This window comes from Phyllobates terribilis, unplaced genomic scaffold (assembly GCF_046119375.1).
Source record: "Phyllobates terribilis strain yellow unplaced genomic scaffold, ASM4611937v1 Scaffold_14__1_contigs__length_39327217, whole genome shotgun sequence".
In the NCBI taxonomy this organism is placed as follows: domain Eukaryota; kingdom Metazoa; phylum Chordata; class Amphibia; order Anura; family Dendrobatidae; genus Phyllobates; species Phyllobates terribilis.
The window spans coordinates 28,232,856-28,248,084 of NW_027362774.1; the positions used below are offsets into that span (position 1 = coordinate 28,232,856).

General features: G+C 47.1%; 1 protein-coding gene across 1 annotated transcript in view; it reads right to left on the minus strand.

Annotated features, from left to right (window-relative positions):
- PHLPP2 (PH domain and leucine rich repeat protein phosphatase 2) overlaps positions 1-15,229 on the minus strand; it is a 19,153-nt gene continuing 3,924 nt past the window's right edge. Inside the window, exons 2-19 of the mRNA XM_073659801.1 lie at positions 13,261-13,505; positions 12,762-12,895; positions 10,586-10,776; positions 9,219-9,344; positions 8,025-8,179; positions 7,793-7,939; positions 7,384-7,614; positions 7,111-7,310; positions 6,976-7,036; positions 6,772-6,867; positions 6,540-6,695; positions 6,221-6,421; positions 5,980-6,142; positions 5,650-5,780; positions 4,146-4,256; positions 3,877-4,071; positions 3,497-3,728; positions 1-3,404 (exon numbers count right to left, since the gene is read on the minus strand). Coding sequence (XP_073515902.1) covers positions 2,313-3,404; positions 3,497-3,728; positions 3,877-4,071; positions 4,146-4,256; positions 5,650-5,780; positions 5,980-6,142; positions 6,221-6,421; positions 6,540-6,695; positions 6,772-6,867; positions 6,976-7,036; positions 7,111-7,310; positions 7,384-7,614; positions 7,793-7,939; positions 8,025-8,179; positions 9,219-9,344; positions 10,586-10,776; positions 12,762-12,895; positions 13,261-13,505 — 3,867 coding nt within the window. The 3' untranslated portion in view covers positions 1-2,312. The remainder of the gene's footprint in view (positions 3,405-3,496; positions 3,729-3,876; positions 4,072-4,145; positions 4,257-5,649; positions 5,781-5,979; positions 6,143-6,220; positions 6,422-6,539; positions 6,696-6,771; positions 6,868-6,975; positions 7,037-7,110; positions 7,311-7,383; positions 7,615-7,792; positions 7,940-8,024; positions 8,180-9,218; positions 9,345-10,585; positions 10,777-12,761; positions 12,896-13,260; positions 13,506-15,229) is intronic.

The following is a 15,229-nucleotide window of genomic DNA, read 5'->3' on the forward strand; positions in this document are numbered from 1 at the left end:
AAGGAAACCTATTTGGGGGGGGATAATTTTTTGTTTTTTATTATTATTTTCTACACCAGCAAAGCCTAAAATCAAGAAATGTTAAAATAAAAACTTGTACATTATATATATATATATATATACACACACACACACAATATTATTGCTTTTGCCCAAAATAAAAATGTACAAATAATGTCTTCAGAAGCTGTCATTTCTTTGGCTTCCCTACCCCCCCCAGAAGGGGGCGGGCTGTGTCCATAAAATAACCCCCCCACCAGTGCAAGACCAGACGCGTTTCGCAATCTTATTTCCAGATCAACATGTTCAAGCAGGGATCGAGATGCGTATAAAGCTGGGTTTGTAGTCCATTGCTTCGGTCATGTTTGTAAGGCCTATCCCATGATATCGTAAAATAAAAAAGTGACGCCCTTATGCTTTAGTCCTTCACTTCTCCTAAAACATCTTCTGACGCATGGATGAGGGATCTGTCTCAGTCCGACCACTCTAAAATTTATTCCACACGACCGAAGATTATTTTAAGCATATTTTTGCTCAATGAGCTCCTCATGGGTGGGGCCAAAATACTCTGCGGGGGCGGGGCAAAATTAGTCACCTCCCACTTTAATTCTGATGGTAAATGGTGGAAATGAAAACTGAATGGGGGGGGGGGGGATTCTCACTGTATTTCCTCCCACACAATGCGGCCCATCTTCCCATTGGACTGATTTAAATGCTACTGTGTTTAATTTCCCACCGTAGGGCCCATGATTGGCTGCAGCAGTCAGGAGACTAGGTGGTCGAGGAATGGGAATTTTTGCTGGAGTAATTGGGGAAGAATAGAAAAGTATATATTTTATTATGTTTTTTTTTTATCCCCCTATGGAGTAATATGGACTTGAATGTGCAGTTTTGGAAACCTCGCCCCGTTTTTTTTGTATATAACCCTCGTGGCATTTGATATTTTCCCAATATTATTAACGTAGGGCCACCGAGATGTCCAGAATGGGGGTCCCCACCATAACACTGACCAACGTCACCATCAATGACATCGTAGGTGCAGACGGACTTCATGGCGTCTACATCCGCGATATCTAAGCGCCAAATCAGACCGGGCTAAGCCAAACTGGAATTTCATAGTGGCCCCGAGACAAAAAAAACCTGAAAAACAAAACTAAAACCCAAAAAGTAAAAAAACAAAACCCCAGTCCGTGCATTTTCTTGCGGCATTGATATTAAACCAAGCAATGACAGTAGGACTAGTGACGACTCCATTCATATCCGGGACGGCCCGGAGCTCGCAAAGCATGGTGGAAAATGAGCTGTAATCCGGGCCTAGATATGGATCATTCACAACCAAAGCTGGGACTTAGGACGCGAGGAGGACGGCGATGCAGTCTGCAGCGTCACACAGCGGGGATTTATAAAGCATTTAGTGCAAATCGGACAAGTTTCTAGCAATATCGGACGTGGTCCGGGCCACGGGATGTCTCGAAAGTTTTTTCTTGTTGCATCAGGCGCAGTCTCTGCCCCTGCCAGGTACCATAACCCAAATTCAAAGTGCATATATATATAAAAAAAAACACAACACAATTGGCTCATGTCCACCGGTCGAGATGATATTGGATCATAATAAAAAAAAAAAAATTACATGTATAACGGAAGTTCATACGTCTTATCAATCCAATGGGAATGTACGAATCCTCGGCCTAAAGGACCGATCTCACCAGGGTTGTTCGTGCCGACCAGGATGCAAATCCGTGGAAAAAAAAAAAAAAAAAAAGTGCTGATCAAGAATGGCTCAGAAGCGACCACGATTGAAACATTCCCAAAAAACGTCCTTATTAATGACTGCAAAAAAAAAAAAAAAAATCAGTAATTATGCAAAATAAGCTACTCGATACCAGGGTGGTACTGGCTTCTGGCTATGCCCATGTACCCACAGGAGTCTCGAGATAATGATATCGGTTGGACCATGCTCCCGACAGGACAGATTTGTCACAATTAGAGGTATGGAGAAAAATTACCCTTTATCAAATCCTCCGTAGAGGACAAAAGGTTAAGTGGCAACTTAAGAAGTCTGTCCACTCCTCTCTAGCGAGGGGGATCGGTCACGTCCGAGTACCTATGGTAAAAAATATAAATTATTTGGAATAAATTCACATTTGTTCATTGGCTCAAGAATCGGGACTTTAAAAAAAAGTATCATTAATAAATAATAGTAAAAAAAAAAATTAAACATTTGGCATTGAATGGGTATGCTGCGATTGGCAAATCCATCGGGATATTAGGAGTGAGAAGTGTAAAAATGTGCAATTTTAGGACCATGGGGGTCACAAAGCAGTGTCAAACTCTTCCAGGGCATTGGCTCGATCCTCGGCTCCAGATTCCAAGTCATTTAATTGTTGGCGAACCTCGTTTTCCAGGTGCGGAGGAACGACAAAGTGATCCTCTGGTTCCAGCTGTGAAGGTGCGGAGAAGTAGCCAGTTTTTTTCTTAGGAGCCTCGGAGGCGACCTCGATGAGGTTAAGGATTTCTTCTAACGGCACGACGGAGCCATTGGAGTGTTTCTTACGGTAGAGGCAAGACGTGGAGGAGGAGGAAGGAAGATCGTCCCTGTCGTGGCTCGACGTCGGGTTGTGGTTGATGGAGTTTTGCTGTAGGATGTGCATGGAAATTCCACCGCAGTCCTCGTCCAGTCCCTGAAACGCAGAAGGTTCTGGGGAGTGCTGCCGGCTGCAGTGAATGTCCACCTCTACCTCCACCCGGCTACCCGGATGAAGCCCCTCAGCCTGCAGGTCGTCGTCGCTGTCCAGACCGTTCTCCGACTGGTTGCTGGAGAAAGTGGCACACGATGGCTGCCGCTGAAAAGTGCTGGCAGAGGGAACCGGATGGAGACTACACCGCCGCTCCGGCCTGAAGATGATACCTCCATCCATTCCGGCCACGGCGTGTTCATCCGAGGCCGTGGAGCCCACCTCGCTGCTCACCTCCGACACGGACATCTCGCTGCTGAACTCCGAGGCAATGCCGCTACTGGAAGACGGAGTCACCGAGTCTGGAGATTCCTTTGGGGCCCCTCCGGACGGACTGGGTAAAGTGAGAGTGTGCATTTCACAAGTACAGGTGTCCTCTCCGATATTAAGACACACCACCAGAGCGACCACATTATCCGGGCAGCCATAGCTTTGTGCCAAAGTGCACAGCCTCTTGGCAGCCGAAAGGGGATCTGGCAAATGCCGAATGGTCTGTACAGCTTCGGCGACCGGCACGTGCTCCCACAACGCTTTGTTTCCTAGAATCAGAAGCTCGTCCTGCACCGTGAGGGGTAACTTGGTGATGTGAGGTTCTGGAAGCACCCATGGGTGCAGATACGTGCAGCCGAGCATTCGTGTACAGCAGGTTACACCGTTCACTTTATTGTCCTGCAAGAGAAAAAAAAAAATAAATAAATGTAGAAATCACTACAGACCCCACTGTGGACGGTACAAAGAAGGAAGATGGATGGGGAACCTACTTCTGTGATAATCGCCTTCTGCTCCTTAATCCTCAGAAGATCTTCCCGGCAGTGCTCGATGCTGAACATGCGAGACAAAACCAGCGGCTGCCCATTCCGACACAGCACGGCCTGGCACGTGCCCACGTTGGCCACCGTCAGGGAGAAGTTGTTGCTGTGCTCTGGTGCAGTGTGTCCGATGTAACACAAGAGGGCGGAAGAGCCGAGTTTCTGACCTGCAGTCCCCAACTTCCTAAGGGGGAGAAGAAAAGGGAAGCGCGGTCATCAAAGGCTTAATCTATCCCTACATCTCTATATCCCTAACTTTATTCCATAAGGAAGTATAAAGCATAGAGGACAAAAGGAAGGAATACCAATGCAATGATTCAGAAGGCACAGACCTGTGGGACACCAGGAACGTGTGGCACATGAACGTCCGATCGCAGTTCGATTGCTGCACTTCTTCCAAAAGCACGTCTCCCATGGTGCACTGCAGCAGACGCGGCACCTCCTCGTTTTTGTCTCCATCAAACATGCCATACAGGGCCTCCACCCCCTCTGCAAAATCACTGACAGCCAATGACGAGACACAGAGCCTGAAAGAGAGATGCCGGCGTTATTGCTGCTGTGCGGGCAGTGCCCACCAAACATGGCGGGGGACAATACTCACTTGTTCCTCTGCCCAGACATCTCCGCAAGGCCATGATTCCAGGGAATGGATGAGACAGACATTTCGGCATTAGGCAGCGGCTTGGTGTCGATTTTCAGGATTGGGATGTGACTGCAGGAAGATGGAAGAAGAAACTGCTTTAACATTTTTGCACAAACTTCCCAAAAAACTCAAAGTTCTCTATCTGTGGGATAAGGGATAACTTGCACTGGAACCCATAGCAATCCCAAAAAAACGCAGCTCTGCAACCCTGTCCTGAATGGAGCACAGGATGCATGCTCGGCAGCCCTAAAGACCATTAATGGAGTACAGGTGTGCATGCTCGGCTGCCCTAAAGACCATTAATGGAGTACAGGTGTGCATGCTCAGCAGCCCTAAAGATCATGAATGTAGCATGGGTGTGCATGCTCGGCAGCCCTAAAGATCATGAATGGAGCATGGATGTGCATGCTCGGCAGCCCTAAAGATCATGAATGGAGCGCAGGTGTGCATGCTCCTCGGCCCTAAAGACCATGAATGGAGTACAGGTGTACATGCTCCTCAGCCCTAAAGACGATGAATGGAATACAGGAGTGCATGCTCAGCAGCCCTAAAGGCCATGAATGGAGCGTGGGTGTGCATGCTCGGCAGCCCTAAAGACCATGAATGGAGCACAGATGTGCATGCTCGGCAGATCTAAAGACCATTAATGGAGCGCAGGTGTGCATGCTCGGCAGCCCTAAAGACCATGCATGGAGCGCAGGTGTGCATGCTCGGCAGCCCTAAAGACCATGAATGGAGCGCGGGTGTGCATGCTCGGCAGCCCTAAAGACCATGAATGGAGCGCGGGTGTGCATGCTCGGCGGCCCTAAAGACCATGAATGGAGCGCGGGTGTGCATGCTCGGCAGCCCTAAAGACCATGTATGGAGCGCGGGTGTGCATGCTCAGCAGATCTAAAGACCATTAATGGAGCACAGATGTGCATGCTCGGCAGATCTAAAGACCATTAATGGAGCGCAGGTGTGCATGCTCGGCAGCCCTAAAGACCATGAATGGAGCGCGGGTGTGCATGCTCGGCAGCCCTAAAGACCATGAATGGAGCGCGGGTGTGCATGCTCGGCAGCCCTAAAGACCATGAATGGAGTGCAGGTGTACATGCTCGGCAGCCCTACAGACCACGAAAGGAGCGGAGACCGAGCATGTGCATCTCCACTCTTCAGGACGGGGCTGCAATGCCATATTTTCATGGTCCAGAGCCCCGTTCTCGGGATTGCTGCGGGTCCCAGTAAGTTATCCCCTATACCATGGACAAGGGGTGACTTGAGTTTTTTGGGAGCCCTTTAAGTTTCTTCTGATCCGTCTCTTAACTATTCTGGTGCTCTGGAGATTGGATTTGCCATGTTTGAGATTCGCTTTTGGGGAAAAAAAAAAAAAAAAAAAGACTTTCGTCTATCATGTCCATAATTCAATATGGGGTGTCTATCGTGAGGGACAACGGTGGAGAAAGGGAGACTTGTACAATACCTGAAGATGTCGTGGAGCTGATGGTCCAGCACCAGGTCACCGTTCCCTTTCAGGTCCAGCTCTTGCAGCGCGGGCGGCAGGGTATCGGGCGCAGGGATTTCCATCAGACTGTTACAGCTCAAGTCAACCAGCTGCAGGAACAAAGAGCAGCAACATCTCATGCCAGAGGCCGAGTCAGTGACAATGAGATGACACCATGTACACAAGTCTACAGCTGCAGCACAGCCTGCAGAGGTAAGAGAGGGGGGAGAGGAGAGATAATAGGGGGTCAGAGCTAGAAGCGGAGAGTCAGGAAGGTCTGATTGTGTAGGATACAGGTGGGGGTGAGACCTGGATATGCGGCAGATGGAAAATCTCGGGAAACACGCTGATGCAGTTGGAGTGAACGATGAGGGTGTGCAGATGTTTGAGGTTGGACACCGTGCTGGGGACGGACTTAAGCCGGTTTCCGCTTAGGTTCAGCTCCTCCAAATTCTCCAGTTTATTCAGTTTACTGCAAGACAAAAGTCCAGGCTGTTAAAAGACGTATCTCCTAGTATATGGCAGCCATAAAATGTCCTTCGTCTCTCACCTGGCCGGGAACGTTTCCAGTTGGTTATACGCCATGTGCAGGATCCTGAGGTTCACGTGTACAGTCAAGAAGGGGACGTACTGATCCGTCAGCAGGTTGTTGGTTAAGTAGAGGACTTGCAGCCTTGTCCCGGTCTCCTCTCCGCTACACATCGACGGCAGGGACTCCAGGGCATTTGCAGATGCGTTAAGAAACCTGAGACTAAAGAAATACAAAAAAAAGAATCGTAGAACATGTAAGGGTCAGAAAAACCATGGATGCTCTCTTCCGAAAAAAGTGCCAACTTAAAGGGGTTTTCAAAAAAAGTTAGACCGCTCACTTTACAGCTACAGCGAAGAGGAAGTCAGGAAGGTGTCTCAGTAAGTTGTGCTGGACGTCCAGACTTTCCAGAGGGATGCAGTCAGCAGGACACGGCAGGGTCTTCAACTGATTGTGTCCAAGGAGCAGCTTCCTCAGCTTGGGACACCCCATTACCCTGTAGGAGAGGAATGTATTTAGTAAGTGGAGCCCCAGTCGTAATCTACTGTAGGATCCGTTTCCCCCCCATATACCTCAACGGCAGCTCTGCCACTAGGTTCCAGCTGAGATCGAGAGCTTCCAATTTCTTGGCTTCACAAACCCAATCCGGCACGGAGGTTAAGCAGTTCCTTAAAATAAGCAGATCATTTGCATTCAGAAAATTGTAAGGAGCAAGGAGGTAAAGACAAAGGTCTCCCATGGGGTCCGTGCTGGAGACAGAATGGCCACACTCTTACCTGGACAAGTCTAAAGAGACCAGCTGGGAAGGAGCCAGGTATACATTCACAGAGGTCAGCCCTACAAAAAAAGGACAATGTAAAACAGGCGGAGTACGGCACACACAAGCGCTGACCACGGCGGTAGCAACGTACGGTTCGAAGCGGCATAAACTGTCCTCAGGGAGAATCCGCAGAGGGTCAGCTCCTTCAGCTGGTTGCGTTCGCAGTGCAATTGCTCCAGGTTCCCCAAGCAGCGGAGGTCCAGGGATGTCAGCAGGTTCTCCCGGACATCGAACTGAGCAACGTGGTCTATTCCTTCCAAGGTGCCGGCGACTTGTGTGAGATGGTTCATCCTACGGAGGAGGACGGATTTTTACTCGATGATACAGATTCCTAAACACCACCCCAACCGCTCCAGAAGCCTACCTCAAGTCTAAAGACTTCACGTGCGCCATGCTGCCTAATGTCTGCAGACTTAACGTCTCCACGCGGTTCCCGGCCATGCACAATCTGTCCACCGAACAGAGCTTCTCAAACACAGTGGGTATACTGCTCAGATCATTGAAGGACAGGCCCAGGCTGGAGAGCTGCTGCAGGCAGCCCAGCTCCTCCGGTAATGACGTCAGGCCGTTTCCATCAAGGTTTAGAGTCTGCAAGCTGCAAATAAAAAGGGAGAGAACACGGGAAAATGCACGGTCAATATCTGCACCTGTCAACCAGCTAAGTGCTGCAACTCCGTAGTGTCCTACAGAGGAGCGAGAGCAGCTGAAGAGCTCTCGTGTCTTCGGGATCTTGCCGTAGCGGTCTACGATGGCAGCACTTGTCTACAACTGACCTGAGCATCTGCCCGATCTGGGGTGGTAACTGCGTCAGCCCATTACACGACATGTTCAGCTCCGTGAGTGTGGGGATCTCACATAACTGGAGGGGGAAGTCTCCCAGCTTGTTTTGTGAAAGGTTCAGAACTTTCAGCTGTGAAAACCTTGAGAAAAAAAAAAGGACAGATAATCATCTCCATGACTCGGCTATTCCTGGAAGGGTCATCTATTAAGGAGACCTGGACCGACCTTTGCAGACTGGTCACTCCGGCCGCGCTGTGCAGCTGTAGGAAGTTGTGGCGGAGATTCAGGTTAGTGATATCCTGACAGTAGAACAGGTGCTCGGGGATCTCCTCCAGGCTTTGACACGAGAGATCAACAGTGCTCAGTCTCTGAGAGACGACCTACAGATAGCAGTAAGGTAGCAATCAAGACCAGACCTACAGCACCCAAGGGTACTACCATGTCCTCATACTGTGCTGATACTTACCAGAGCTGCACTCACTATTCTGCTAGTGCAGTCACTGTGTACATACATTACATTACTGATCCTGAGTTACATCCTGTATTATACTCCAGAGCTGCACTCACTATTCTGCTGGTGCAGTCACTGTACATAGATTACTTATGCTGAATAGTGAGTGCAGCTCTGGAGTATAATACAGAATGTAACTCAGGATCTGTAATGTAATGTATTACAGTGACTGCACCAGCAGAATAGTGAGTGCGGCTCTGGAGTATAATACAGGATGTAACTCAGGATCAGTACAGGATAAGTAATGTAATATATGTACACAGTGACTGCACAAGCAGAATAGTGAGTGCAGCTCTGGAGTATAATACAGGATGTAACTCAGGATCAGTAATGTAATGTATGTACACAGTGACTGCACCAGCAGAATAGTGAGTGCAGCACTGGAGTATAATACAGGATGTAACTCAGGATCAGTACAGGACAAGTAATGTAATGTATGTACACAGTGACAGCACCAGCAGAATAGTGAGTGCAGCTCTGGAGTATAATACAGGATGTAACTCAGGATCAGTACAGGATAAGTAATGTAATGTATGTACACAGTGACAGCACCAGCAGAATAGGGAGTGCAGCTCTGGAGTATAATACAGGATGTAACTCAGGATCAGTACAGGATCAGTAATGTAATGTATGTACACAGTGACTGCACCAGCAGAATAGTGAGTGCAGCTCTGGAGTATAATACAGGATGTAACTCAGGATCAGTAATGTATGTACACAGTGACTGCACCAGCAGAATAGTGAGTGCAGCTCTGGGGTATAATACAGGATGTAACTCAGGATCAGTACAGGATCAGTAATGTAATGTATGTACACAGTAACTGCACCAGCAGAATAGTGAGTGTAGCTCTGGAGTATAATACAGGATATTACTCAGGATCAGTGCAGTCACTGGTGTATCCGCTCACCTTGGTTGCCTGACGGAGCCATCTCTGATATTCTGCTGCAGAATCGAAGCTGACATGGTAGGTCGGCGCTTGAGCCTCGGCAGAACAGAAGGCCAGGCAGTGCGGCCTCCGCTTCACCTCCTCTATCTAAAGATGAAAGAAAGAAAGATTATGTTAATGGTGGAGAATGGATCTGGTCACTTCTGGAAGACTAGAAGGTGTGATTGTCAGGGTGGCACATTCCCTTTCCCTGGAGCCGTAACTCCACTGTTGCGGCCTATTTAGTGTGGGAGATACTCGGACTTCTGCTGTGCTGGAGGCAGAGGGAGCTGCACTCTCATTCTTTGGAGAGAGAAGGAATTTTCTTAACATAATGACTACCTCCATTCCTCGCTTACCGTATATACTCAAGTATAAGCCGACTGAGTATAAGCCGAGGTACCTAATTTTACCACAAGAAAAAAGGGAAAATTTATTGACTCGAGTATAAAGCCTAGGGTGGGAAATGCAGCAGCTACTGGTAAACTTCCCCATCCTGGTACACATTGCTCCCTCATCCCCAATCCTGATATGCATGATCCCCTCATATCCAATCCTGATATGCATGACCCCCTCATATCCAATCCTGATATGCATGGCCCCCTCATCCCCCAATCCTGATATGCATGGCCCCCTCATCCCCCAATCCTGATATGCATGACCCCCTCATATCCAATCCTGATATGCATGACCCCCTCATATCCAATGCTTTTATGCATGGCCCCCTCATCCCCCAATCCTGATATGAATGTAACCCATTATCCCCCAATCCTCATGTCGGCATCTGAGCAGCGCACGGCGTCACAGCCATGCGCTGTCAGACGCTGATGTGAGCTGCCGGCATATTCACTCCTCTCCATGCCATGCCTGCTACTAAAGACAATGCATATGGAGAGGGAATATTCATCTCCCTTTAGCAGCGGGCACACGCAGGAGGCGGCTGCTGCAGCTCCACGTGTGCCCGCTCCGCTGCAGCCCACCCCCACTATCCACCAATGGAATTTCTATATACCCGAGTATAAGCCGAGGAGGGCTTTTTCAGCACAAAAAAATGTGCTGAAAACCTCTGCTTATACTCGAGTATATACGGTACATTATTACTCTGCTCCTGAGAATCCCAATTTTTCCTTAGTTTTGCACAGCACAGATTGTCATATAAGGGACTGACCAGAGGACGCCATCTATAAAACCGCTGGTAAAATAAGATTCAGGATAAAGGTAAAACCCGACAGCGCGTGCAACCCTCAATCCCAGGTTTACGGCTCCCGCACGGCTGTGTGCAGAGGTCAACGCACTATAAAATGTGTCATAAGCTTGGAAATAACAGCACGACGGTCCATGCGCCTCACCTTGCCACCCACGAGGGGCAGAATGTGCATCTTTCCCGTCTGACAATCCTTCACGGACGATACGATTAGGGAGGTACCGCACAGGACCACCATCCTCTCCGCCCACTTGTGCAGCTGGGTTTTGCCCTTGCGCACGTTATAGACCCCCGACAGCAGAATCCGATCCAGCTGCTCCACAGAACTCGGCTTCTCTGAAAGATACAAAAATCTCAGGACCCAGAGCAGTGATCAAATGATCGCAGGATCAAGTCTCCTAGGGGATTAATAACAATTACTAAAATAATAATAATAAAAAAAAAATTAATAAAAATATATACAAAATTGAAAATGTAAAGAAAAAATATATAATATAAAAATTATCACCCACCCCAAATTCTCAGTTAAAGAAAGAAAAACCACGTTCATTATCGTTGTCCATTAGGCAATCATGGATCTATCGTACTACAGTTAAGTCCGTATAAATTTGGACAGAGACAACATTTTTCTAATTTTGGTTCTAGACATTACCACAATGAATTTTAAACAAAACAATTCAGATGCAGTTGAAGTTCAGACTTTCAGCTTTCATTTGAGGGTATCCACATTAAAATTGGATGAAGGGTTTAAGAGTTTCAGCTCCTTAACATGTGCCACCCTGTTTTTAAAGGGACCAAAAGTAATTGGACAATTGACTCCAAGGCTATTTCATGGACAGGTGTGGGCAATCCCTTCGTTATGTCATTCTCAAGTAAGCAGATAAAAGGCCTGGAGTTGATTTGAGGTGTGGTGCTTGCATCTGGAAGGTTTTGCTGTGAAGTAAACATGCGGTCAGATCGCCTTACATCACACTCCTGTCCCTGGGTGATCTGGAAGCAAAGCTTCTCTCACCATTAAGTGCACAGTAAGGCTGGGTGCCCACGATGCGTTTTTGCCTTGGAAACGCTTGGTAAACCTTCCCCCATGGTCTCTAATGCAATTAAGCACATTCAATGCCCATGTTGCGGATTTTTCCGCAGCGTTCATGCTGCGCTCAAAAATACGCAGCATGTCCATTAATTTTGCGGACACGCAGCGTAATCGCCGCCATTGACTTGCATTAGAACGCGCCAATTCCGCAAGACTGCATCTGTACTTGCGTAATTGGCGCGTTCTAATGTGCGGATGGTACCCGGGTGTGGAGGAGAGGAGAGTCTCATCCAGACCTGGGTACCATAGAATTTAAAATAAAAAATAAAGTTTATACTCACCTTCCGATGTCTTCCCGGTGTTTTGTCCACGCCGTCCGGTCTCTTACAATGCTCGCGCTGTTGTGAAGGACCTGCCATGACGTCACTGAGTCATGTGACCCATCACATGACTCAATGACGTCACCGCAGGTCCTTCACAACAGCGTGAGCATTGTAAGAGACCGGACGCAGCAGAGATGACACCGGGAAGACACCGGAAGGTGAGTATAATCTTTTTTTTTTTTTATTTTTTACCATTCTTATTCTTTTTTTTTAACTGGTTGCATGGATTTATATTATGTGACCAACTTGTCAAGCTCTTTTCCAAGTGATGCTCAAAATCGCTTGGAAAACTGCTTGAAAAAACGCATGTAAAAACGCTTCTCTCTGGCACAAAAAACGCATGTAAATCTGCATGCGTTTTTTTCTGCCAGAGAGAGGCAAAAACGCTCTGCATCAAATCTGCTACGTGGGCACATAGCCTAACCCTCCAGCAATGACATGCTGACAATCCAGCTGGTCTGCAATGCAGAAGAAAGTAACAAAAAAGCCAAAAATACAAAACAACTAAAGCTGCAAAAAAAAAACAAACTCTTCAAAAAAAAAAAAAAGTTCTTTAAACTTTCACCAACTTTATAAAAAAAAAAAAAAAAAAAAAAGGTAACCTAAACCTGAAGGTCCACATTGTTTCTCCTGTCATCTGCCACCGTTTATGGAGGCAGTAAAGCGCAGTGCTGTAAATGGTTTTTGACCAAAGGATTTGCAGCTTGTGCAACCACAGCATCAGCAGTAATGAGAGACAAGTATGGGTCAGTAACCCTTTTATACCAACACTGTTTTGAGTCATAAGGACAAAAAAAAAATGTATATCTATCTATCAATATATATAATATTTTTTTTGACACTTTCAGACACGGTCTTAAATCTAGGGCTGTTTTATGTGCCCCGATCCTATAAACCTGACCGTTTACCGTTATAAAATCGGATCATGCAGCTGAGATCGGAGTGGGCCGCCTCCTCCTGGATCCTGGTGGTGTCCCGAAATCCCAGATCGGACAAGTACTTGTATATAATGTGCAGGGGGCGCTCTTGAGGATCTAATCGCCTAAAAAATAAAATAAAAAAATATATATAAATAAATACATACGCATAAGGTCACATGATGTGCCGTAGTGCGGGGTCCTTGGGTAACAGAATCCCAGGGGCCCCTCTTTGCGTTTGATTTTTCCTTTAGTTCCAAGAACAATTACTTTGGTTTTATTTTCCAATCCTGCCAAGACCCCAAGTGATTAGATAATCTTGTGTTCAGCTTTCCTGCAGTGCCCCCGCAGGAAAAATGAAGGATTGCACTGTGTCCACTGTAATGCATGACAGGATGGGTCCTCCAGAGGGGGGGAGTCAGCGGGATACAGGCTGCAGTTTATAGCAGCCAGTCCTGCACCTATGGACATAGCCCCCCACCCTCCTCACCTGACCAGGTCTCCATTCAGCTGCATGTACAGGCCGTCCGTCCCTTCCCCGAGGAGGATCTCTGAGGCGGCGGTGTCCACAGTGCAGAGCACCACGTGGAGGTCGCAGATGGAGGACGTCTGGTCCGTTTCATAGACGTAGATGCAGCCCCGGCCGGGGTCTTCTCTCAGCCACTCTTTTTCCCGGGATCCCAGGCAGCACTTCTGACTCAGGCAGTTCTTACTCCCGCTGCGCTTCATGTTTCTCTGGAAAAAAAAAAAAAAAAATCAAACAAACAATCAAAAAATAATAAAAAAAAAAAAGAAAAAAAAAAAAAGATCCTCATCCAACGGAGCAGATTTTATTCCAACAGAACACAGGACTCGGATCAGGAGGTGGAAGTTACACAGTTTTCTATTTCATGTGTCGGTGCCAGGAGTTTATACTGGGGTCATTTCTTTTTCAAATAAAATGGAAAAATGTCCAAAATTCACCGGATCTGTTCTATGTTCTGCGGGGAAGAAAGTGCGGCAACAAGAGATTCCAGATCGTCGCATTCATGTTTTCTTTACATTTTACACGGCGGAGCATCATTTTCTGGAATTGGGGTTCCACAGAGGAGAGGAGACCCCCTATATAGGAAATATACACTATATACAGAGGTATATAGAGGAGAGCACCCTATATAGGAAATATACACTATATACAGAGGTATATAGAGGAGACCCCCCTATATAGGAAATATACACTATATACAAAGGTATATAGAGGAGACCCCCCTATATAGGAAATATACACTATCCACAGGTATATTGAGGAGACTCCCCCTTATATAGGAAATATACAGAGGTGTATAGAGGAGACCTCCCTATATAGGAAATATACACTATACAAAGTTAGAGATCCCCGTATACAGGACATATGTACTATGCATAGAGGTATACAGAGGAAGAGACCCCGTATATAGGACATACACACTGTACACAGAGGTATATAGAGGAGGAGACCCAGTATATAGGAAATATACACTGTACACAGAGGTATATAGAGAAGAGCGACGTATACAGGACATATACACAGAGGTATATAGAGGATGAGACCACCATACACAGGACACATACACAGAGGTATAAAGTGGAGGAAAGCCAGTATACAGGATATATACACTACACACAGCAGATACAGCACAGGCCCCTGTATACATAGCGGAGAGCCCAATATACAGCACCACACACTGTACATACAGCACAGGCCCATTTATATATAGAGGATACCCCCGTATACAGCACCACCCAATATATATATATAGAGCACAGGCCCCTGTATATATAGAGGAGACCCCCATATACAGCACCACACACTGTATATACAGCACAGGTCCCTTTATATATAGAGGAGACCTCCATATACAGCACCACACACTGTACATACAGCACAGGCCCCTGTATATATAGAGACCCCCATATACAGCACCACACACTATATACAGCACAGGCCCCTGTATATATAGAGGAGACCTCCATACACAGCACCACACACTGTATATACAGCACAAGCCCCTGTATATATAGAGGAGACCTCCATATACAGCACCACACACTATATACAGCACAGGCCCCTGTATATATAGAGGAGACCTCCATACACAGCACCACACACTGTATATACAGCACAGGCCCCTGTATATATAGAGGAGACCCCCATATATAGCACCACACACTGTATATACAGCACAGGCCCCTGTATATAGAGAGGAGACCTCCATAAACAGCACCAGACACTGTATATACAGCACAGGCCCCTGTATATATAGAGGAGACCCCTGTATACAGCACCACACACTGTATATACAGCACAGGCCCCTGTATATATAGAGGAGACCCCCATATACAGCACCACCCACTGTATATACAGCACATGCCCCTGTATATATAGAGGAGACCCCCATATACAGCACCGCACACTGTATATACAGCACAGGCCCCTGTAT